General features: G+C 45.4%; 1 protein-coding gene and 1 non-coding gene across 2 annotated transcripts in view; one reads left to right on the forward strand and one right to left on the reverse strand.

Annotated features, from left to right (window-relative positions):
* Positions 1-23568, forward strand: part of mindy4b (MINDY family member 4B) — a 38984-nt gene that overhangs the window by 2353 nt on the left and 13063 nt on the right. The window contains exons 3-7 of the mRNA XM_078203977.1: positions 10066-10185; positions 15207-15304; positions 17103-17268; positions 21042-21107; positions 23146-23216. Coding sequence (XP_078060103.1) covers positions 10066-10185; positions 15207-15304; positions 17103-17268; positions 21042-21107; positions 23146-23216 — 521 coding nt within the window. The remainder of the gene's footprint in view (positions 1-10065; positions 10186-15206; positions 15305-17102; positions 17269-21041; positions 21108-23145; positions 23217-23568) is intronic.
* On the reverse strand, positions 12402-12583 carry LOC144491906 (U2 spliceosomal RNA). The gene has a single exon (XR_013497506.1). It is a non-coding gene; the product is annotated as a U2 spliceosomal RNA (small nuclear RNA).

Consider the following 23568-nt stretch of genomic DNA (forward strand, 5'->3'; position numbering starts at 1 on the left):
TCTAAATCTATCTTCGTACCCCTCTATCCCTTTCTTCCTGACATATTCTTGTAACTTCCCATTAAATGCATCGATATTGTTGACCGTAATGATTATCAGTTCGGTACAAAGAGGAGAAGAGGCAGGTTTGTCTCAATTAGTAATCCACTTTATTGTCATTGTTAGGCAGTGTACATATAAATCACATGTCTGGTTGGAACATAAGCATGCAGTTTGCACCAAAACTATGCAGTCTACATCCAATAGGTTTCCATGACTCTCACTGAGTAAGCACAGAATGTAAAAAATAAGACTCAAGAAAGGAGAGCAGATGCTGGCCAGGCGGTCCATCCTCCCTCTCGATGCCGTCTCCACGTCGCCGACATAGGGTCTTGTCTTCTACATTGTAAATCTCCGGAGTTTCGCTGCTCCTTGTTCAGGAATCTCCATCCTTATCCTGTTCCTTATCTTCTTTGAGATGTGCTGCCTCTTTCTCGCTGGCCTAAGCTTACGCACTTACTTCATGTCTTCCCCTCATTGGCCCCAACCCAAGATCCTAGGTAAGATGACCTCATTGCTCTCTGGCTAAATAAGGGCTTATGCCTGACAACATTTCCTTTGTTTTTTTACAGAACTAAGTAAGCTCCAACCAGTTTCAGGTTTCAGGTTACTCCAGTTCAAGCAGCCCCTTGCAGCCTCTAACCAACAATATGATTCTCTTCAACCATTCATTGTGGTACCTGGTTCCACATTCTTACCATTCTTTGGCTAAAGAATTTTCTTTTGAATTCCCTATTGTGTAGCTTGGTGATTCTTTTACATCAATGGCCACCAATTATGGTCTTCCCCAAAAGAGTGATATCTACTCCATCTAAATCTTTCATAGAATAGAATCATAGAACCCCTACAGTGCAGAAGGAGGCAATTTGGCCCATTAAGTCTGTACCGACCACAATCCCACCCAGGCCCTATCCCTGTCACCCCATGTATTTACCCTGCTTGTCCCCCCGATACTAAGAGACAATTGAGCATGGCCAATCAACCTAACCCGCACATCTTTGGAGTGTGGGAGGAAACCAGAGCACCTGGAGGAAACCCACGCAAACATGGGGAGAACGTTCAAACTCCACACGGACAGTTACCCGAGGCCGGAATTGAACCCGGGGTCCCTGGCGCTGTGAGGCAGCAGTGCTAACCACTGTGCTACCGCGTCACCCTAATTTCATAACTTTAAAGACTTCAAGTAGGTCACCCCCTCACCCTTCCTTTCTGAAGAGAAAATAAATCCACCTGTTAACCCTTGCCTGATAAGGGTACCCTGAAAAGGGAATATGAGGAGCTAGGAACTAAATTACAGAGCAAACCCTCTGGATTATTACCTGTACCACGTGATATAGGGTACATAAAATTAGAGAGATGAATATGTGTCTCTAAGACTGGTGTGGGAGAAGTGTATTCCAGTTGCTGGGGCACTCATGCCAATGCTGGGGAAAGTGGGGATGTACAGTTGGGATGGTCTATACTCGAACCATGCTGGGGCTGGCGACACACATAACTAGGGGACCAGAGAGGACTTTGAACCCTAGTGGGGGGGTCAAGGGATCAAATTTAGGAAAATGTGGTAAAGAGAAAAGACAAGAGAGAAAGGTTTTAATGTGGGAAATGGTAAACAGACCACAACAGGAAGGGACAGAGAGTACCAGGAGTACAAATCAGCAGATAAGGCTCGAGATTGGAAAAACAATAAAAGGACATAACTCTGTATCAGAATTGCATGTAGCATTCAAAGCAAGACAGATGAACTGAAAACACAAATAGAAATAAATAAGTACAATCTGATAGCCAATACAAATACCTGGCTGCAGAATGACATGGCCGCAAGAAACTGCAAAAGGTCGTGAACGTAGCCCAGTCCAAACCAGCCTCCCATCCATTGACTCTGTCTACACTGCCCGCTGCCTCAGAAAAGCAGCCGGCATAATTAAGGACCCCACGCGCCCCGGACATTCTCTCGTCAACCTTCTTCCATCAGGAAAAAGATGCAAAAGTCTGAGGTCACGTACCTACAGACTCCAGAACAGCTTCTTCCCTGCTGCTGTCAGACTTTTGAATGGACCTACCTTATATTAAGTTGATCTTTCTCTACACCTTAGCTATGACTGCACTCTCACATTTCTTTCTCCCCTATGTACTCTATGTGGGAGCTGGACGTGGCCCTTGTGGCTAAAGAGATCAGGGGGTATGGAGAGAAAGAGGGAGTGGGATACTGAAAGTGCACGATCAGCCATGATCATATTGAATGATGATGCAGGCTTAAACGACCAAATGGCCTCCTCCTGCATCTAGTTTCTATGTTTCTATGAACGGTATGCTTTATCTGTTTAGCACTCAAGAAGCAATACTTTTTACTGTATACCAATACATGTGACAATAATAAATCAAATCAACACAAAAAAGACATAGATTGGCATCTGAACATCGAAGGGTATGTAATATTCAGGATGGACAGAAAGCTAGAAAAAGGTGGAGGGTACCTGTCTTAATTAATGGTGGCATTAACACATTAGAGAGGGATGTCCTAATTTGGGGGGGGGGGCGGCACGGTGGCACAGTGGTTAGCACTGCTGCCTCACAGCCCCAGGGACCCGGGGTTGATTCCAGCCTTGGGTCACTGTCTGTGTGGAGTTTGCACATTCTCCCTATGTCCCCTGGATTTTCTCCGGGTGTTCCGGTTTCCTCCCACGGGCCAAAAAATGTGTGGGTTAGATCGATTGGCCATGCTAAATTGCCCCTTAATGGCCCACGATGCGCAGGCTAGAGGGATTAGCAGGGTAAATATGTGGGGTTGTGGGGATAGGGCCGAGGTGGGATTGTTGTTGGCGCAGACTCGATGGGCCGAATAGCCTCCTTCTGCACTGTAGGGTTTCTATGATTCTATGAAGTTCAGGAAACCAGGATGTAGAAGCAGTTTGGGTCGAGATGAGAAATGATAAAGGCAAGAAGTCACTTGTGTCAGTGATGTAATAGTAAAAATGTAAAGTCGCCATAGTCCCAGATGACCATATTTCCATTGGAGAGGCTGGCAGCATAGCACTGAGTAGGCTCCTGCGCTTGTGCCAATCTGTCATTGCTCTCCCCTTTGAGCTGGTGATTTAACCTGAGGATCACCACACCTTAGGCAAGGGGTAAGGTTGAGAAGGCAGGACTTCATGAATAACCTCAGCTAGTACAGGAATTGAACCCACACTGTTGGTGTCACTCTGCATCACTAACCAGCTCTCCAGCCAACTGAGCTAAACCAACCCGCTAAGAGATGTTATAGCAGGGCACCTGGAGAAATTCAGGGTAACCTGGCAGAGTCAACATGGTTTGGTTAAAGGCAAATTATGTTTAACCAATTTATTGGATGTGGAGATGCCAGCGTTGGACTAGGATAGGCACAGTAAGAGGTCTCACAGCACCAGCTAAAAGTCCAACGGGTTTATTTGGAATCACAAGCTTTCAGAGCGCTGCTCCTTCATCAGGTGAGTCGGAGAATTGAATACACTAGGAAGGTTATGCTTCAGACAGAACATTGGTGAGACCACGGGGTAATTCTCCCAGCCCACTGCGCTGCTCTAGCATAATATTAAATATTGAAATGCTGATTTGAACCCTATTAGTGTGTCACCCCCCCCCCCTCCCCCCCCCCTCCCCCCCACCCCCCCCCCCCCCCCCCCCCCCATGCCAGGAGTGGTTCACTCCAGTGGGGTTTACAACAGCTCCCCACTAATGGGAAACTGGCGGCCTGACCTCGCTGGAGGGAGCAGAGGCCATGGAAGCCCTCCCAGGTGGTCAGGGGTAAGTGGGGTGCCCCTGAGCAATGCCAGTCTGGCAATGCCAGCCTGACCCCCTGGCACTGCCCAAAGGGCAAAGTGGCAATGCCCCCAAGGGGCACCTTGGCGCTGCCCACCGGGCATCAGGCTGCTGGGGGAGGCCAGCGATTGGGGGATGGAGGGTTTGCACGGCCAGAGATGCAGGGTCACGGGGCTGGCCGGCAATCGGGAGACCGGCAGTGCTGGGCTACAGCGCATGTGCCAATCTCCGCAGTGACAGATTGGCATAAGCGCAGGGGCCTGCTCAGCGCTATTCTGCCGACCTCTCCAGCGGAAATAGACTCCACCACCTGATTTTCAGTGTGAATCTCGCTGTGCAGCGCACAGGGTGTAGGAGATTCATTTTGAAAATCCCACTAAAAAAATGCAGCAGGATTTACTCCAGTTTTTACGCGAAATCGGAACTTAGAATTTTTCTGGGAGAATAGCCCGACACACCTAGTGTACAGTATTGGTCTCCTTATTTAAGGAAGGATGTAAATGCATTGGAAACAGTTCAGTTTTTATGAATTGGTGGGACATGGTGTCGCTGGCCGGCCAGCATTTATGGCCTTGGATTTGTTACAACTGAGTGTCTCGCTCGGCCATTTCAGAGGGCAGTAGAGAGTCAACCACATTGCTGTGGTTCTGGAGTCACATGTAGGCCAGACCAGGTAAGGACGGCAGATTTCCTTCGTTAAAACACATTAATGAACCAGATGGGTTTTTCCCGACAAATAAAAATGGTTTCATGGTCATCAGTAGATTCTTAATTCCAAATATTATTTTTAATTGAATTCAAATTCCACCATGGCAGGATTCGAACCCGTGTCCCCAGAACATTACTTGAGTTTCTGGATCAATATCAATACCACTAGGCCATTGCCTCCCCATAAAGAAGAGCAAGAAACAATTTGATTGAAGCATGAGATCCTGAGGGGTGTTGACAGGGTGGATGTGGAAAGGATGTTTTTCCTTGGGGGAGAATCTGGAACAAAGGGTGACTGTTTAATAATAAGCAGTCACTCATTTAGGACAGAGATTAAGAAATGTTTTCTCACAGAACGTTGAGAATCTTTGGAACTCCATTCCTCAAAAGATAGAGGAAACAGAATCTTTGACCATTTTTAAATAGAGGCAGATGGATTCTTGATAAGCAATGGGGTGAAAGGTTATTGGGGGTAGGCAGAATATGGAATTGAGGCCACAATCAGATCAGCCATGATCTTATTGAATGGTGGAACAGGTTTGAATAGCCAAATGGCCCACACTTGCTCCGAATTTAAATGTTCGTATACCCACACGTTTCTTGCAACGTCCTTGTAAATATTCCCTGGACCCTCTGCAATGCTTCTATGGGCGGGATTTTCCAGCCTCACTCACCCCAAAACAGAAAAATCCCGCCCAAGGTCAACGGACCTTTCTATGGTCCACCCCTCACCCGCTCCGATTGCCGTGGTGAGCAGGATGTTAAAATTTGCCCCAAATCCTTTTTATCACATGGTGACCAGAACTGCATGTGTTAAGGTTCCATACAGGTGTGCCATAACTTCCCTACTTTTCAATTTTCTAGAGATGATTCTCTAGAAATGAAACATAGGGCTCAAGTCTTAAAGGTACAGACACCCACTACTCTCTCTCTCTGTAAAAAATCTGCCTCGTATATTTCCTTTAAACCTTGCCCCTCGCACCTTAAACCTGTGCCCCCTAGTAATTGACTCTTTCACCCTGGAAAAAAGCTGTCTGTACCTTTAAGACTTGATTACCTGTAAAGACTCGCATTCCACCCATTATCTTGTAAATTGAGTTTGTGTCTTTGTAAGCCCTGTTTGTGAACACGAGTCCTCACTCGCCTGAAGAAGGGGCTCGGGGCTCCAAAAGCTAGTGCTGCCAAATAGGGGCAAGTTATGTTATGAAACCTCTGGGTGGCACGGTAGCACAGTGGTTAGCACTACTGCTTCACAGCTCCAGGGACCTGGGTTCGATTCCCAGCTTGGGTCACTGTCTGTGTGGAGTTTGCACATTCTCCTTGTGTCTGCGTGGGTTTCCTCCGGGTGCTCCGGTTTCCTCCCACACTCCAAAGATGTGTGGGTTAGGTTGATTGGCCATGCTAAAATTGCTCTTAGTGTCCTGAGATGCATAGGTTAGAGGGATTAGTGGGTGGATATGGGGATAGGGCCTGGGTGGGATTGTGGTCGGTGCAGACATGATGGGCCAAATGGCCTCTTTCTGTGCTGCAGGGTTTTTATGATTCTATGACCCTCCAAACCTGTGCTTTTGTATCTTTTTCCCAATGGAAGAAGGTGGAAGAGAGTATGTCCGGAGTGTGTGGGATCCTTAATTATGCTGGCTGCTTTTTTGAGGCAGCAGGAAGTGTAGACAGGTCTCCTGCTGGTAACTTCAGTGTAATTCTCAGTGAAAGCACATACATTAGCCCAGGGCTTCCAGCAAACCTGTAGAATAAAGAAAAAAAACTGCATTTATACGGCACCTTTCACAACCATAGCTCATCCCAAAGTGCCTCATAGTCAATGAAGTACTTTTGAAGTGTAGCCACTGTTGTAATTTAGGAAATGCACCAGGCAACATGTGCACAGCAAGATCCCACAAAAAACAATGTGATAATCACCAGTTAATCAGCATTAGGGTTAGGATTAGGGTACACAGTGGCTCAGTGGTGAGCAATGCTCCCTCACAGCGTCAGGACCTGGGTTCAATTCCAGCCTTGGGTGACTGTGTGGAGCTTGCACCTTCTCCCCATGGTCTGTGTGGGTTTCCTCCAGGTGCTCCAGTTTCCTCCTACAGTCCAAAGAAGTGTGGATTAGGTGGATTGGCCATGCTAAATTGCCCCTTAGTGTCCCAAGGTGTGTTGGTTAGGGGAAATAGTGGGGTGAATATGTGGGGTTAAGGGGATCGAGACCGGGTAAGAATCAATAGGCCAGTGGCCTCCTTCTGCACTGTAGGGATTCTATGATTCTAATCTATTTTGGTAATGTTCACTGAGGGACAAACATTGGCCAGGACACAGGGGAAGCGCTTCTGCTCTTCTTCAAAAGACTGCTATCTTTATTACCCACCTGAATGCTAGGGCAGGCAGGTCTTAACATCTCATTTGAAAGGCAGCCCCTCTGAAAGTGCAGCACTCCCTCGGTATTTGTCTTGGAGGGTCAGACTAAATTTTGAGGCTCAAGTCTCCTGAGTGGGAATTGAACCTACAATCTTCTCACTTTGGGAAAAGTCCTACCCACTGAGACTACACAGTTGAACTTTGGCTAAAGCCACAGAGACAGACAGAGAGAGAGAGAGAGAGCCTTGGGTCACTGTCTGTGCGGAGTCTGCACGTTCTCCCCATGTCTGCGTGGGTTTCCTCCGGGTGCTCCAGTTTCCTCCCACAGTCCTAAAGACTTGCTGGTTAGGGTGCATTGGCCATGCTAAATTCCCTCTCAGTGTACCCAAACAGGCACCAGAGTGTGGCGACTAGGGGATTTTCACGGTAACTTCATTGCAGTGTTAATGTAAGCTGACTTGTAACACTCATAAATAAACTTTTAAAAAAAGAATTCCTTCCGGTCTGGAAAAGTAGACAGCTTTAGGAGTCTTTTTTAATCCGCAGTCCCAAGTACTATATCTGCAGTGTAAACAGCAGGGCTCCCAGCATTCAGCCCTGGCATCCACTACTGGCTCTTGGCCATGTTGGCACACCTTCAGTCACAACCACTTGGTACTTTCCTTGATTGAGCCAATGTTCAGTCGACCTCAGAGGTTCTATTCAGTTTATTCAGCTCCCTGTCTATTAAACCCCCTTGCATTGAAGTACGGACAGGAATATTTATTATAATTTCAAGAACCCTTTTGTGCTGGGGAGCATGCAGAGAATGGAAAACCTCTCCAGATAATAACTCAACGCTATTAGTATAACTGTTTCTATCACCCGTGTATGATACAGTCATCTTGAACTGACTGCGGCTTTTGTGTTACACCATTATGTACTTTACAATCGATCAGAAATGTTATAATAACATCAGGTTCCTATCCCTACACACTCACCTCAAAGCGCAAGAGAGGCTTTACTATCCAATTAAGCGTTTCTCTGAGTCAAGCACATTGGATTGACAATTATGCCATGCAATGAACAAGATATGTTAGAATGAGGGGCAACAGGGTGGAAGATTAGTCATTGATGTTTCCTTGTATTACCCATCTGTGATGTATAACCACATCTTAAGACTAAAATGACTCAAAGTGGAGAGATGAGAACCTTTCTTTAACTTGTTATATTATTGTTTTGTTGGGTTGTTGCTGCCAGTAGCACGTACTTCTTAGACATCATTAAGCAGACTTGTAGAAGTTACCAAGAAGTCTTTATTGAAATTACTGAACTATGGATATATTTACAGTCGAGGGTACAGGTATGGAGAGAACTCAATGGCATGTCCTTATGTTGCTACCTCGCTCAACGCTGTTGACCTAAGCTCGAGGTCAGGTCCCTTCTTACATCACCAGCGGGCAGTACTTGTACTCAGTCCCAGGTTAACACTGGATCCCTCTACCGCAGTTATGATCAGAAATGCGTTGCCCTAAAGGGTTATTGAAGGATCAATGATAACTCTCAGAAGTTATACATACTTAGAAAGGAGAAACTTACAGGGTTATGGGGGAAGTGACAGTAATTGGAGAGCTCCTACAAAGAGCTAACACAATGGGCCGAATGGCCATTGTGTACACTGTGTTCACCTGTGAAGTGTTGCCACGAAATGCCAACACATTTTGTTTTCCAGCTTCACCCAGTTAAATTGTGCGATGAATTGGCAGCAACATTGAAAGTCTGCGTTTGTTCAAAAGCAAAAAATGTGGCTTCAAAGCAACTGCGCATGCACAATCCTGGTCGAACAGCTTTGTTCCTTTCAGAGAGAGGACAATATACATGGACCAGCAAAGAGTAAATACATGAAGGGAGACAGTAGTAGAAGGATATACTGATAGGCCACGCTCGCCTCAAGAACAGAAAATCCCACCTGAGGTCAACGGACCTTTGCATGGTCTCTCCCCCCCGCCCACTGTGATTCCCCTGGCGGGCAGGATGGGAAAGTTCCACCCTCAGGGTTAGGTTAAGTTGGGTGGGAGGAAGCTTTTGGGGATAAGGCGACACGGCGGCACAGTGGTCATCATCCGGGTTTGATTCCCGGCTTGGGTCACTGTCTGTGTGAAGTTTGCACATTGTCTGTGTGAGTTTCCTCTGGGTGCTCCAGTTTCCTCCCACAGTCTGAAAGACGTGCTGGTTAGATGCATTGACCCGAACAGGCGCCGGAGTGTGGCGACTAGGGGAATTTCACAGTAACTTCATTGCAGTGTTAATGTAAGCTTTACTTGTGACTAATAAATAAACTTTAAAAACTTTATAATAAATAACAGTGTGGACCAATTGCGTCAACTGTTTGTTTCCATCCTCTAAATTCTTTATATAATTCAGTTTATATCAGAGACTTCACTCCAAAGGTAGGGTTCTGACAGAAACAATGTAGGTTCATTTGAAAAAGACTTTAATTTATAAAGCACCTTTAATGACCAAAGGGCAGACCAAAATGCTTTACAGCCAATGAAGCACTTTTGTTTTGATTATCCCTGTTACAATGTAGGAAACGCAGTAGCCAATTTGCACACAGCAAACTCCCCAAACCGCAGTGTGACAATGACCAGATACTCTGTGTTTATGATGCCGATCGAGAGATAAATATTGGCCAGGACATCAGAGAGAACTACCCGGCTCTTCCTTGAAACCGCGCTATGGAACCTTTTAGCCGGTATTTTACGACCTCTTTCAGGCGAGGCTCGTAAAATCCCACTCGAGGTCAACGGAGAATTTTGTTCTGCGAGCCACGCCTGCCCCGATTCCGGGACGGGCGTGGCGGTAAAATTCAGGTCTTTATGTCCACTTGAGGACATTTAAGTTAATGTCTTATCTAAAAGACGGCACCCCCAACAGTGCAGCACTCTCTCAATGCCGCATTGGAGTGTCAGCTTTTTGATTTTTGTTCCTAGATCCTGGGGTTGGCCTTAAGCCCACAAACCTGTGACTCGGAGGTGAGAGTTTGCCACCAACTGAGCTGCGGCTGACACAGAAGGAGGCCGCTCAGCCCATCATGCATGTTCTGGCCAATTGAACTATCAGTGTGAGATTAGAAACGAGGTTTACGATTGCTTTCTGATGGCTTGTGATTTATTTTCTATGTAGGCATTACGGAAGGTGCTGTTTGGGACGGCATTTCAAGTTTTCAATTATGAATGGAAGAAGTCCCACTTCAAGTTCCGGCATCCTTACTCAGACTTGGCGTATGCATTGGAGGCAGAAAGGGTCAGTGTCAGTAAAAACTCTATCCAATCATTTTTGCTTTGGGCTTCTGCCACATGCAGAAACCTGTCACCATGCTCGAAGCCACCAAACTAATTTACTGAGTAATCCCATAGAATTCCTCAAGTCATAGAGTCATAGAGGTTTACAGCATAGAAACAGGCCCTTCGGCCCAACTTGTCCATGCCACCCTTTTTTTAAAAACCCCTAAGCTAGTCCCAATTGCCTGCATTTGGCCCATATCCCTCGATACCCATCTTACCCATGTAACTGTTTAAACGCTTTTTAAAAGACAAAATTGTACCCGCCTCTACTACTGCCTCTGGCAGTTTGTTCCAGACACTCACCACCCTCTGTGTGAAAATGGCCTCCTTCTGCACTGTCCTACGGTGCAGAAGGAGGCCATTCGGCCCATCGAGTCTGCACCGACCACAATCCCACCGAGGCCCTATCCCTATAACCCCATGTATTCCACCCTGCTAATCCCCTGGCACTTAGCACGGCCAATCAATCTAATCCGCACATCTTTGGACTGTTGGAGGAAACCGGAGCACCCGGAGGAAACCCACACAGACACGGGGAGAATGTGCAAACTTCACATAGACAGTGACCCGAGGCCGGAATTGAACCTGGGTCCCTGATGCTGTGAGGCAGCAGTGCTCACCATTGTGCCACCGTGCCACCCCATTGATGTTTCCTGATATGGATTGTAGGCTCTGGGATAAACTGCCTAGTGGAAGTACATTCTCCCCATTAACTGCAGAAATTCAAGATGAAGTTGCTTACTACCACCTACTCAAGGGCAGCTAGGCATGGGCAATAATTATTTTTTAAGTGGGCATTGCTGGCTGGATCAGCATTTATTGCCCATCCCTGAGGGTATTTAAGAGTCAACCACATTGCTGTGGATCTGGAGTCGTGTGTAGGCCAGACCAGGTAAGGATGACAGATTTCCTTCCCCAAAGGACATTAGTGAACGAGATTGGTTTTTATGACAATCGACGATGGTTTCATTATTCTTCTAATTCCAGATTTTTATTGAATTCAAATTTCACCATCTGCCGTGGTGAGGTTCGAACCCGGGTCCCCAGTTCTTGCTCTGGGTCTCTGGATTTTCTAGCACAGTGTCAATACCACTACGCCATCGCTTTCCCTAAAATTACTGGCCTTAGCAGCAACACCTACATCCCAAGAATGAATAGCGAAAGGAAAAGAATTCCATTTAATTGGTCTGCTTCAATCTCAAAAGTAGGCTATTATGTGAAACACTTTGAGGCATTTCTTTCTGACAGCTCTATTCAAGTGGAAATATTATCTATCAGAGTAAATGTTACGTCTTTTGTAAAATCTTTTTGATTTGCTGAACTATTATTCTCATCTGTGCTGGGATAACATTTCAGCTTACTGCCTGAGCATGAACTGGAGTGTGTCATAGACTGGTCACCCATTATAGAAACTCATCTGACCGTCATTTCAACTAAGTCACCATGCCAGTTGTAACCCTGGCTAGCAAGTTGAAAATCTGCTTCTCCGTCCCTATCAGGGTAACTCCCAACTTACTTAATTCACAGGAACAGTGGTGGGCCATTCAGCCCTTCATGTCTGCTCAGCCATTCATAGAATCCCTACAGGACAGAAGCAGGCCATTCGGCCCATCGACTCTGTACCGACCACAATCCCACCGAGGCCCGTAATTCCCATAACCCCACACATTTACCCTGCCTATCCCCCTGACACTAGGGTCAATTTTAGCATGGCCAATCAACCTAACCCGCACATCTTTGGACTGTGGGAGGAAACCGGAGCACCCGGAGGAAACTCACGCAGACACGGGGAGAATGTGCAAACTCCACACAGACAGTGACCCAAGGCCGGAATTGAACCTGGGTCCCTGGCGCTGTGGGGCAGCAGTTCTAATCACTGTGCCACCGTGCCACCCAAATTAGTAAATGGCTGATCTGTACCTCAACTCAGTTCATCGGCTTTAGCTCTGCCTTCCTTCGCTAATAAAAATCTATTAACCCAAGTCTTAAAATTGCCCTTTAGCACTCACGGAAGTTTGGAGGAGTGAGAGGCTGATTTTATTTTTGTATTTTTATTCCAATTCAATCAAATCAAGTCCAATTCAGAGTCTCAACAAGTTGAGACATTTCCGATCCAAGCTGACAAGACAGGGCCTCCACTCCTGTCTTGGGCCTGCTCTACATGAGCCAAGCTGATTGGAGTAGGTGCAAGTCCTCCTCCTCCAAGGCTTGATCTCATTTGCATCTTAGCCAAAAGGCCGAGATACCGCTTTCAAAAATTGCTTCAAATGAAGCTTAAATGTAACCTAATGACCTCAACCAAGCGCAACATCCAATCCATACTACACTTGATCTTAGCCAAAAGGCCGAGAAGCGATGTTACTCCCAACAAGTGGTTGTGATGGAAGAATCAATCCAAACTGGTCTTTTAGATTCCACCCGATTATTGTAAGGCACTTCCTCGGTGCTACTAACCTTCAAGAAGCTCTCCCCACAAAACGTTCCAGCTGTCTCGATATATAGGATATATCACATGTTTAACTAGCAATTCACTTATCAAGGTAATTGCCGCACACTGTGCTTCATACAACATTCACACCTGATTTCTGCTGCCCCTTCTGTAAAAAAGTAATTGTAATTCCCATCTTAAATAGTCAAGCCCTAATTTTAATGATATGTACCTTTATAGTTGAAATAGTCCCTCTGTATCTAACCCATCAAATCCTTGAATCATGTTAAATGCCTCAATAAGGTCACCCTTCAGTCTTCTATACTTAGGTCGTGAAATCTAGCACAAAAGTCTAGGTTGACACGTCAGCGCAGTACTGAGGGAGTGCTGCGCTGTAAGAGGTGCATCTTTTGGATGAAGCGTTAAACCCAAGCCCAGTCTTCTCTCTTATGTCAACATAAAAGGGGAGTTCACCTCAGATTAGCCAACCATGCAGACAATGAGAATAATGGTTCAGTAAATTCAAAGATTTTACAAAAGGCATGACATTAACCATAATAGATAACTTTTCCATTTGTATAGAACCCTGCCACAATGAAATGCCTCAAAGTGTTTCGCTCAGTAACTTACTTTTGAAGGAAAAACGGAAAATGCTGGAAAAAACTCTGCAGGTCTGGCAGCATCTGTGGCGAGGGAAAAGACAGTTAACATTGGGAGTCCATAATGACTCTTCTGCAGAGCTAAAGAGAGGGCAAAATGTATACATGAGAGGGGGTGGAGCGACTAGAACAGTGTAGAAGGTCAGTGATTGGTGGGAGCTCAGAGAGATTGCAACAAAGCTGTCTGCATCACAAGGCCAAGTAAGCACTAAGGGCAGGAGAAGGTGCTAGTGGTGGCATAAAGGTAAGATATCAGAATGTGTTAATGGGAGAATAACGGTAAGTGCTGAGTGAAAGTGGAACTAAAGAAAAAGTGACAGATGGGGAGGGCAATGGGGAGTTTTGCATTGGAGAAAAAACATGTTTTGGATATTAAGAAAAGGGGTTAAAATGGAAGAGAAAGGTCACAGTCTAAAGTTGTTCAACTCAATGTTGAGTCCTGAGGGGTGTAACGCGCCCAATCGGAAGATGAGATGCTGCTCTTCCAGCTTGTGCCGGGCTTCACTGGAGCATTGCAACATGCCAAGGACGGACTCGTGGGCCTGAGGGCAAGGTGCTGAATTAAAATGGCATCCAACAAGAGGTTGGGGCCATGCTTGTGAAGGTGCTCTGCAAAGCGGTCACCCAGTCTGACTTCTGAAATTGAGGCAGACTGATTAAATAGGATTCTTTTCCTTTGACCATTCGTTCTTGGAATATGAGTGTTGCTATTAAGGCCAGCAATTATTGCTCATGCCTAGGTGCCTTTGAGAAGGTGGTAATGAGCCACTCCACCTTGTACTTAATGTGAAGAGGAAACTGCCACCATGCAGTTGGGTGGGAGTTCTAGGACTTTGGCATTGCGACAATGAAAAAGTGATCGATATGTCTCCCAAGTCAGGTCGATGTATGACTTGAAGGGGAACCTCAAAGTGAAGCACCTGGTGCCATTATCCTTAATGTACAGCACAGACATAGACCATTCAGCCCAACCCTATCCATGCTGGTGTTTACACTCCACTCAAGCCACCTTGTTATGGGGCTGTTACAATGGTTTTCTTGTTGAAGTTAGAACTATCATTCCCCACAAATAGCCAGACAAAGTCACGGAATGGTTACAAGATGAATTTAAGAACACTGAATGACGTCATCTAGACTATTCAGAGTGAAAAATTCAGAAATATATAGGCAATTATAGTTCAATTCCGATTACAAGTAATTAACATACACCAATAGAAGTATAGGAGTTATCTCTATCCAATCATAGTTATTAATTAAGGTTACATCATGCATACGTAAGGGTATAATATCCAATTAAAACTTGTGCATGTTATGTCATCAAGAAATGATAGCTATATCTTTGACCAGTGGTATCTCGACCTTCCTTTCCATTGTTCCTTGTTCTAATGGGCATATATGAACTGCAGCTGCACATCATTCAATTAGATAGACCTTGACCCTTATCTGAGCTTACTTTAAACAAAACCTGCCGTTTGCACATAGCTTTCCCTCTGTGACCGAGGTTCAGCTTGCAGCTTATGTGATTTTTAAACTTGTGTGATTAGTAACCCTTTCACTCCACCCATCATTTCTTGTCTACATTTACCTTCATGACCATCTATTCCCTTCTCCCTCAAATGGTTCTCTAGCTTCCCTCTAACTGTATCAATACAATCCGCATCAGCCACCCTGCTGTAGCACATTTCACATTCTCACCACTCTTTGGGTAAAGAGATTTCATCTGAATTCCCCATTAAATGTCTTTTTCTGGATGCCACAGGCTGTGGTTTTATGGTACATTATCTTGACGCACCCATTTATCTATTTCAAGCTCAGTGTCTCAGATGAATAGGATTGTAATAAATAGCATCAACACTTATATATGTGTATTAAAATTTATTTGTTCCTTTTAAGGGTGGTACGAGGTCTATCCAGATGGCTGTACAAGCGCATGTCCTCAAGTACTTACTGTTCACCAGAAATAATGAAGTGGAAAGCCACAACATTAAATGGTAAAACAACAACATCCCCTCGACTTATTCAATAAATGCTTGAGAATAATTGTGAGATTTTATTGATTGTTTCCAATGAGATTTTAGATGCTTCCATCCTACCTGGGGCAGGGACCTTTGGTGAAATCCCAAAGGAAGGATGTGAGGAGCATTGGAAAGGGTACTAACAGGCTTGCAGCTGCCTTGGCACATGAGGGGAATAGAAATTAAACAAGCATTAAATCCCCTATTTACATATCTTAGAAATAATATCACCAACCCTCCAGAATTGCACTCTAATCTCCAAGAATAGTGCCTCCCAAACATCATTCTGATGTAACCCTAGTTTAATGCCATTGGCTTTGTGTGACCCCCGGGGTGCAACTTTGGAGGAAAGGAATTGAGTGTGCCCCATCTCTTCCTCCTTCACACCTCCATTCCCCCTCCCCCCCTTCACCCCAAATCACCTTCCTTCACCCACCTCTCCTCCTCTCCTTGATTCCCTTACTGATTGGAAATCTGTCCATCCCAGCCTTGAACATCCTTAATGACCCAGCCTCTCCAGCCCTCTGTGGTAAGGAATTCCACAGATTCACCACCCTCTGAGAGAAGAAATTCCTCCTCTTCGTCTCATCTCCACAATGGTGGGGTGTCAACAACCAGGGGTCACAGACCGTTTAGGACAGGGATGAGGAGAAATTTCTTCACCCAGAGAGTAGTAAGCCTATGGAATTCGCTACAAAGAAAATCGTTGAAGTCAAAGCATTGAACGTTCTAAAGAAGCAGTTCGATATAACACTTGAGGTAAAGGGGACCAGGCAATTGAGTTGGATGATCAGCCTTGATCATAATGAATGATGGAGCAGGCTTGAAGGGCCAAACGGCCATCTCTTGCTCCTAGTTTATTTGTTTCTACGTTTCTAAATGGGTGACCCTTTATTCGGAGATTATGCCCTCTGGTCCTAGACTCTCCCATGAGGGGAATGAGAGCAAGAAATAGTTGGGTGAATTTCTAGGCTTGCAGGGAGAGGAAGTAGGCTCCTCCATGTTGAGGTGTCCTCAAGGCCATTTTAATGTTCCAGGGACAGGCAGAGAGGCCCTGGTGTACAGAGGAAGGATTTCTCCGACATCAGGATTGAAGCTAGGAGGAGGCAGTTATGGCCATGCAGGGTGGGGGTGTGGGCCCCTCCATGGGCCATGGAGGGCATTAAAGAAGGCCCCCACTCCCTCCCCATCTCTGCCCTCCAGGAACCTGCTGAGAGTCTACCAAGGTTTAACCTGCCAGTCTCCCCACACTGTGGGGTCCCTCCTGACCAGAGAGGCAGTGCATGTTAATTGGCCAATAAATTGGTTTAATTGGCCGCCCACCTCTGATCAGTGACTGGCCACACTGCTGAGGCCATTAAGAGTATTCCATTCCAGTGAGAAATCATTGGACTTTCCTCCCCCATTCCTTCTGCCAGCATTTCCCGTCTTCCAGCCCATCTCCAGAGGGCTGGCAAGATGCGCCCCAGCATAAATAACATCGTGCCAACTAATATAAAAGCAAAATACTGCAGATGCTGGAACCTGAAACAAAAACAGAAAATGCTGGAAAATCTCAGCAGGTCTGACAGCGTCTGTGGGGTGAGAATAGAGCCAACGTTTCGAGTCTTGATGACCCTTCATCAGAGTCAAATAATGATTGGTCTTATCCTTATCTGAGGGCGCTAAAACATCCAGTGAGCCTTCAATTGCCACCCACCATTTGGCTGTAACATTGGTCTCAGATGGAGTGAGTCTATAACCAATGCCTCATGTATTCTGCATTCTCTTGCAGCCTCCTTGGAGTCAGCCATAAAGAGCAAGAAAACGCATTGGCAGCAGCGCTCTCAGATATTCTTTGGACAGCGGGGGAAGGAATCAAGAGCTTTGTTTGTTTGGTGACCACTGAGTGCTATTTTGCCCCTACAATTGACTACAAAACGGACAGCTACACAGAAAGAGTAAGACCCACTCACACACACACACATCACAGCTGTGAAGTTAAAGTGTTCTTCCAGTTGAATCGCGTATAATTTACACATTTTAAATTTTGCAACATTTGCTATTCTCTAAATGAGACACCACACCAATATTCCTGTTGCGATGGCCATTAGGTATAACCAGCACTGTAGAGGAAATGCATGGAATTACCCGCCTTAGCTTGGCATCAGAGATCACTCCCGTTGCAACTTGCTTTTCCCTCTGACAGGAATATTACTTTACATCACAATATCTTTTATGCAACATGTCTAAACAATTGTTTATTGCTGCATGGGGATTTTGCTTAATTCATTCATGGATGTGAACATCACTAGCAAGATTAGCATTTATTACCTATCCTTAATTGCCCTTGAGAAGTTTCTTGAACTGTTACAGTCTGTATGGTGGATCCGAGTTCTGTTTGGTGGGAATTTCAGGATATAATCCCAGCAACAGTGAAGAAATGGAGGTATATTTCTCAATGATGTGTGGCTTGGAGGGGAACATTCAGGTGGCAGTGTTTCTACGCATATGTTATCCTTTTGTTTCTTCCAGGAAATTAAGATTGCGGGTTTGGAAGGTGCTGTCAAAAGATCCTTGTGAGTTGCTGCAGTGTAATTTGTAGATGGTACACACCAGAGCCACAATGCACAAATTTACTACAATAAATGTAATATATTCATAAACCATATAAACACTACAGTGTTTCCCGGGATTAAACATTGGTTTCTCTGTTTAGATTTGATTTGATTTATTATTGTCACAATTATTAGTATACAGTGAAAAGTATTGTTTCTTGCGCGCTATACAGACAAAACACACCGTTCATAGAGAAGGAAAGGAGAGTGCAGAATTACTGTTACAGTCATAGCTAGGGTGTAGAGAAAGATCAACTTAGTGCGAGGTAGGTCCTTTCAAAAGTCTGGATGTGACTGAGACCCTTTTATGATTTGACTTATTATTGTCACATGTATTGGGATCCAGTGAAAAGTATTGTTTCTTGTGCACTATACAGACAGAGCATACCGTTCATAGAGTGCACAGAGGAGAAGGAAAGGAGAGAGTGCAGAATATACTGTTACAGTCACAGCTAGGGTGGAGAGAAAGATCAGCTTAATATATAGTAAGTCCATTCAAATGTCTGATGGCAGCAGGGAAGAAGCTGTCCTTGAGTCGGTTGGTACATGTCCTCAAACTTTTGTATCTTTTTCCCGATGGAGGAAGGTGGAAGAGAGAATGTCCGGGGTGTGTGGTGTCCTTAATTACTTTTCCAAGCGTTTCCAAGACAGTGGGAAGTGTAGACGGAGTCAATGGATAGGAGGATAGTTTGCGTGATGGACTGGGCTACATTCACAACCCCTTGTAGCTTCTTGCAGAGCAGGAGCCATACCAAGCTGTGAAACATCCGGAAAGGATGCATTCTATGGTGCATTTGTAAAAATTGGTGAGAGTCGTAGCAGACATGCTGAATGATCTTTTGCACTTCAGAAGGCAGAAGGGAAAACACTGTCAAAACATATTTTGACTGTAAAATCTGGAAGAGGTTAATTAAAAGTAACAGATAACCAGCAACAAGAGACAGGGCAGCCGTTAACAATATGACCCTTCACTTCCTATAAGCCTAAACAACTCTGTCGCCGGCTGCCAATTACAGAACCTTGAGACATATCCTCCACTTGGATTCCATTATAGATAGACCTGCCAAACTAGGAGCACACAGACTGAGATTTATCTCTCAGGCCTGAACCACAGGAGGACTCACTCTGACTCGTAGGTGAATCAACTTTAATGTGATAATTTCACAAACACTGACCACACCATCACTGTCCCTTCCCGCTAATAGTAGAAAATCCAGCCTATTTGCACGTGTTGCCTCTGGTGCCTTACTTAGATAGATTTCAGGACAATGAATGAAGTTTGGTTATTTAAACTGTGTCTAGCTGCTCTGGTGTCAAAATGTATTTGAATATTCTGCAACTGAGAAGTCACAGTTTGCATTTCAGACTGCAATGTGTATCCTCTTTGAACTCTGAAATGCAAGATGGTGGTGTTACAATTTACTCAGGGAACCTAAGTTGCCGTGGCAGCAAGCTCTTTGCATGCATGTTGCAGTTTGGAGCTTCGGTAAAGGCTCCAATGTTCTTTCCCTCACGTAACTGACCGTGAATCCCTCCCGCTCATACTATCTGCCATTGGCAGCTGTTGGAAGGATTTGCAGGTTAACACACAACCTGTTTGGCCACATTATGAATCCACCTTCCTTGACTATCAAGTCCTGGAGTGGGACTCGAACCCAGAGCTTCTGGCTTAAGATTAAGTTTATTTATTATTGTCACACACAGGCTTACGTTAACACTGCAATGAAGTTACTGCGAAAATCCCCTAGTCGCCACACTCTGGCGCCTGTTCGGGTACACCGAGGGAGAATTTAGCACGGCCAACGCATCTAACCAGCACGTCTTTCGGACTGTGGGAGGAAACCGGAGCACCCGGAGGAAACCCACGCAGACACGGGGAGAATGTGCAAACTCCACACACAATGTCCCAAGCCGAGAATCGATCCCCCGAGTCCCTGGCACTGCGAGGCAGCAGTGCTAACCACTCTGCCACTGTGCCACCCATAGAAGCTTAGAGGCAGGAATGCTATCCATTGCCCCATAAGACCACAAAAAGTCAGAGAGTAGGAAGCAAATTTAAAGTGACCAGGTAAATCTTTTGAATATTAAAAATATTAAATATTATGATATACCATAGCCGAAGCTGCAGTGTTATGTACGTGAAATGTGTTATGATTGACCTAAATGTAGACTCAAACGGTTAAGTTCACAGGACAATAGAGCTGAGATTAAGTTTCAGGCAGGGAACCTGAGCTGGTATTCTGAAATCAATTAAAGGTTGTTAGGGATAGAAGTGAGAGACTGAAATCCAACTTCACTTCCCTTACTATCCATAATCAGTGTGTTTTGAGTCTGTGCCCCTTAACTCCTGAGTGTGTGACAAAGGGGAGTAACAAGAAGCAAGCATTTGTGGGTTTAAACAAAGAAGATTATTTATTCACACATGGACCCTGACAGCTTAAATGCTACTTCACTCACACAGGCACACACACCACGTATATACATACCCTGTCTCTCTCATGCAAGATACAGTTCAAGAAGATAGTGCACTTATACGAATTACAAACCGACGAACATTCTTAAGTTATATTTTGACTCATTTTAGGAAGGACCATGTTGCGTACCAGTTCAAGGAAACAGTTTCCCTCCTAAAGGGGGTCGGCTGGGTGGATTCAAATAACCAGGTATGGGGTACATATAGGGCAGTGTGAGATGCTCAGGCTGTTTAAGGAAATGGCTGATCCTACTCAACCTGAGGAAGTATCAAGAGCAGAATTCTTCAGATCTTACTTCCCCAAGGTTCCTAAATCACCCAACAAAGTTTCTAGGGAGATCAGCAGAGTTCATGCTCCAGTTTCCTCCCACAGTCCAAAAGATGAGCTGGTTAGGTGCATTGGCCATGCTAATTTCTCCCTCAGTGTACCCGAACAGGCGCCGGAGTGTGGCGACTAGGGGATTTTCACAGTAACTTCATTGCAGTGTTAATGTAAGCCTACTTGTGACTCTAATAAATAAACTGTACTCCCAGGTGTTTCTGAAAACTTACCCGCAAATCTGTGATGGGAAATCCAGAATCAGTCGGATCTCTTTGGAGCTTCCTATGCTGCTGCCTCACACTTTTCTCATTTTTTTCTTAGCTCCAGCTCTTTAAATTCACGGACAAAGGAAAGCTACAGGATTTCATCACTGAATATATACACTGTGTAAGTAGTGAAACGGCCACTTACCGGCTGTTAGAAAATGCAACACTGCAGTGGCGTTCAGGCAGTCCTGGGACTTGCAATACAACTTGTTCCTGGAAACTGCGTCATAAGTCAAAACGTCATAACTTGGAACCAATTTTCCCATGGGAACAATGGGGTTAAAAATGGGGGGGTTCGTTGCATCAGTGGGGCAAAAAGTCAAAACTGACAAATTGTGACCTCATTTCCGGCAGGTTTTAGACATCCATCCCAGAGTCAGAAAGTGTTACAGCACAAAAAGAGACCCTTCGGCCCATCGTGTCAACACCAGCCACCAAGCATTTATCTATTCTAACCCATTTTCCAGCACTTAGTCCATAGCCATGTTTGCTGTGGCATTTCAAGTTCTCATCTAAATGCTTCTTAAATGTTGTGAGGGTTCCCGCCTCTCCCACTCTTTCAGATAATGAGTTCCAGATTCCCATCCCCCTTTTTCCCCAAGTTCACTGTAAATCTCCTGCCCCTTAGCTTAAATCTATGCCCCTGGTTATTGATCCCATACTAAGGGGTAAAGTTTCTTCTTATTCACCTTATCTATGTGCCTCATGATTTTGTATTCCTCACATCCCCCCTCAGCCTTCTCTGCTCGAAGGAAAACTTCCCCAGCCTAACCAGCCTCTCTTCATAGCTGAAACACTCCAGCCCAGGCAACATCCTGGTGAATCTCCTCTGCACCCCCTCTAGTGGAATCACAACCCTCCTGTAATGTGGATGGTGTGTCCTGTTGCATTCGAATCCCTACAGTGCAAAAGGAGGCTATTTGGCCCATCAAGCCGACACTGACAACAATCCAACTCGGTCCTGTCCCCACATATTTACCCCACTAGGCCCCCTGACACTAAGGGTCAATTTAGCATGGCCAATCAACCTAACCCGCACATCTTTGGACTGTGGGAGGAAACCGGAGCACCTGGAGGAAACCCAGGCAGACACAGGGAGAACGTCCAAACTCCACACAGATAGTGACCCGAGGCCAGAATTGAACCCGGGTCCCTGGCGCTGTGAGGCAGCAGTGCTAACCACTGTGCCACCGTGCTGCCCTAAGACATCTGCCAGTGAGCCACAGATGCTGTTCTCCATAGCTGGCTAAGAAAAGGTTTTTAGACCATGGCGGGGAGTGGGGGTTGGGGGAGCAGGGGGGCGGGATTTATACTGGAAAAGGGTGGCATAGGGGTTAGCACTGCTGCCTCACAGCCCCAGGGACCCGGGTTCAATTCCGGCCTTGAATCACTGTCTGTGTGGAGTTTGTACGTTCTCCCCGTGTCTGCGTGGGTTTCCTCCGGGTGTTCCGGTTTCCTCCCATCGGGAAAAAGATACAAACGTCTGAGGTCACGTACCAACCAACTCAAAAACAGCTTCTTCCCTGCTGCCATCAGACTTTTGAACGGAACTACCTTGCATTAAGTTGCGCGGGTTGGGTTGATTGGCCATGATAAACTGACCCTAGTGTCAGGGGATTAGCGGGGTAAATATGTGGGGTTACGGGAATAATGTCTGGATGGGACTGTGGTCGGTACTGACTCAATGGGCTGAATGGCCTCCTTCTGCGCTGTAGGGATTCTATGAAATCGTGGCCTAATTTCCCGGTTTTCAAAAAGAGTTTTCTGGTTTCTGGGCCCTGCCTTGGCCGAGCAGCACACTACTGGCAACCACAGTGACCATTCCCCATCATGATCCTCCAGCCAGAGTTACATACATGAGTAAAGGAGCACAGTGTTTTGGTGAGAGGTTTCCAAACTTTCACTGGCCTGTTCAAAACATTTCAAATTCATAAATCATATTTCTAAAAATATGATAGGTAGGGGCACTACCCCGGCACCACAAGGCCTCCAGCCTCAGCTCAAATAACAGATAAGGGAATTTTATATCAACACATCAAAACCACTGTTAACACACAGCGAGATTTCAATACAGGTGCGACAGCGTTACTATGCTCTGCTTGTATCAAACTTGATGTTAATTTATGAACACTCTAAACTTTGATTTGCTTTCCAATCAGTTTAAAGGTGAAGGGAGCCATGCAGTCATTCTGTTCCTGTACAGTTTGCTCTTGTCAAGGACTCTGGAAAGGTAAGAGTTGGGGAGCTGATGGTACTGTGGGGCTGAAATCTTTAAAATGTACAGTACCATTTCTGCAGAAAAGATTGCAGTGTTTTTGATTTGAACTGATTTGATTTATTATTGCCCCATGTATTAGTCTACAGTATTGTTTCTTGCGCGCTATACAAAGCATACCGTTCATAGAGAAGGAAAGGAGAGAGTGCAGAATGTAGTGTTACAGTCATAGCTAGGGTATAGAGCAAGATCAACTTAGTGCAAGGTAGGTCCATTCAAAAGTCTGATGGCAGCAGGGAAGAAACTGTTCTTGAGCTGTTTGGTACATGACTCAGAATTTTGTATCTTTTTCCCGATGGAAGAAGGT

The sequence above is a fragment of the Mustelus asterias genome, chromosome 3 (genome assembly GCF_964213995.1).
Source record: "Mustelus asterias chromosome 3, sMusAst1.hap1.1, whole genome shotgun sequence".
NCBI classification, from domain to species: Eukaryota; Metazoa; Chordata; class Chondrichthyes; order Carcharhiniformes; family Triakidae; genus Mustelus; species Mustelus asterias.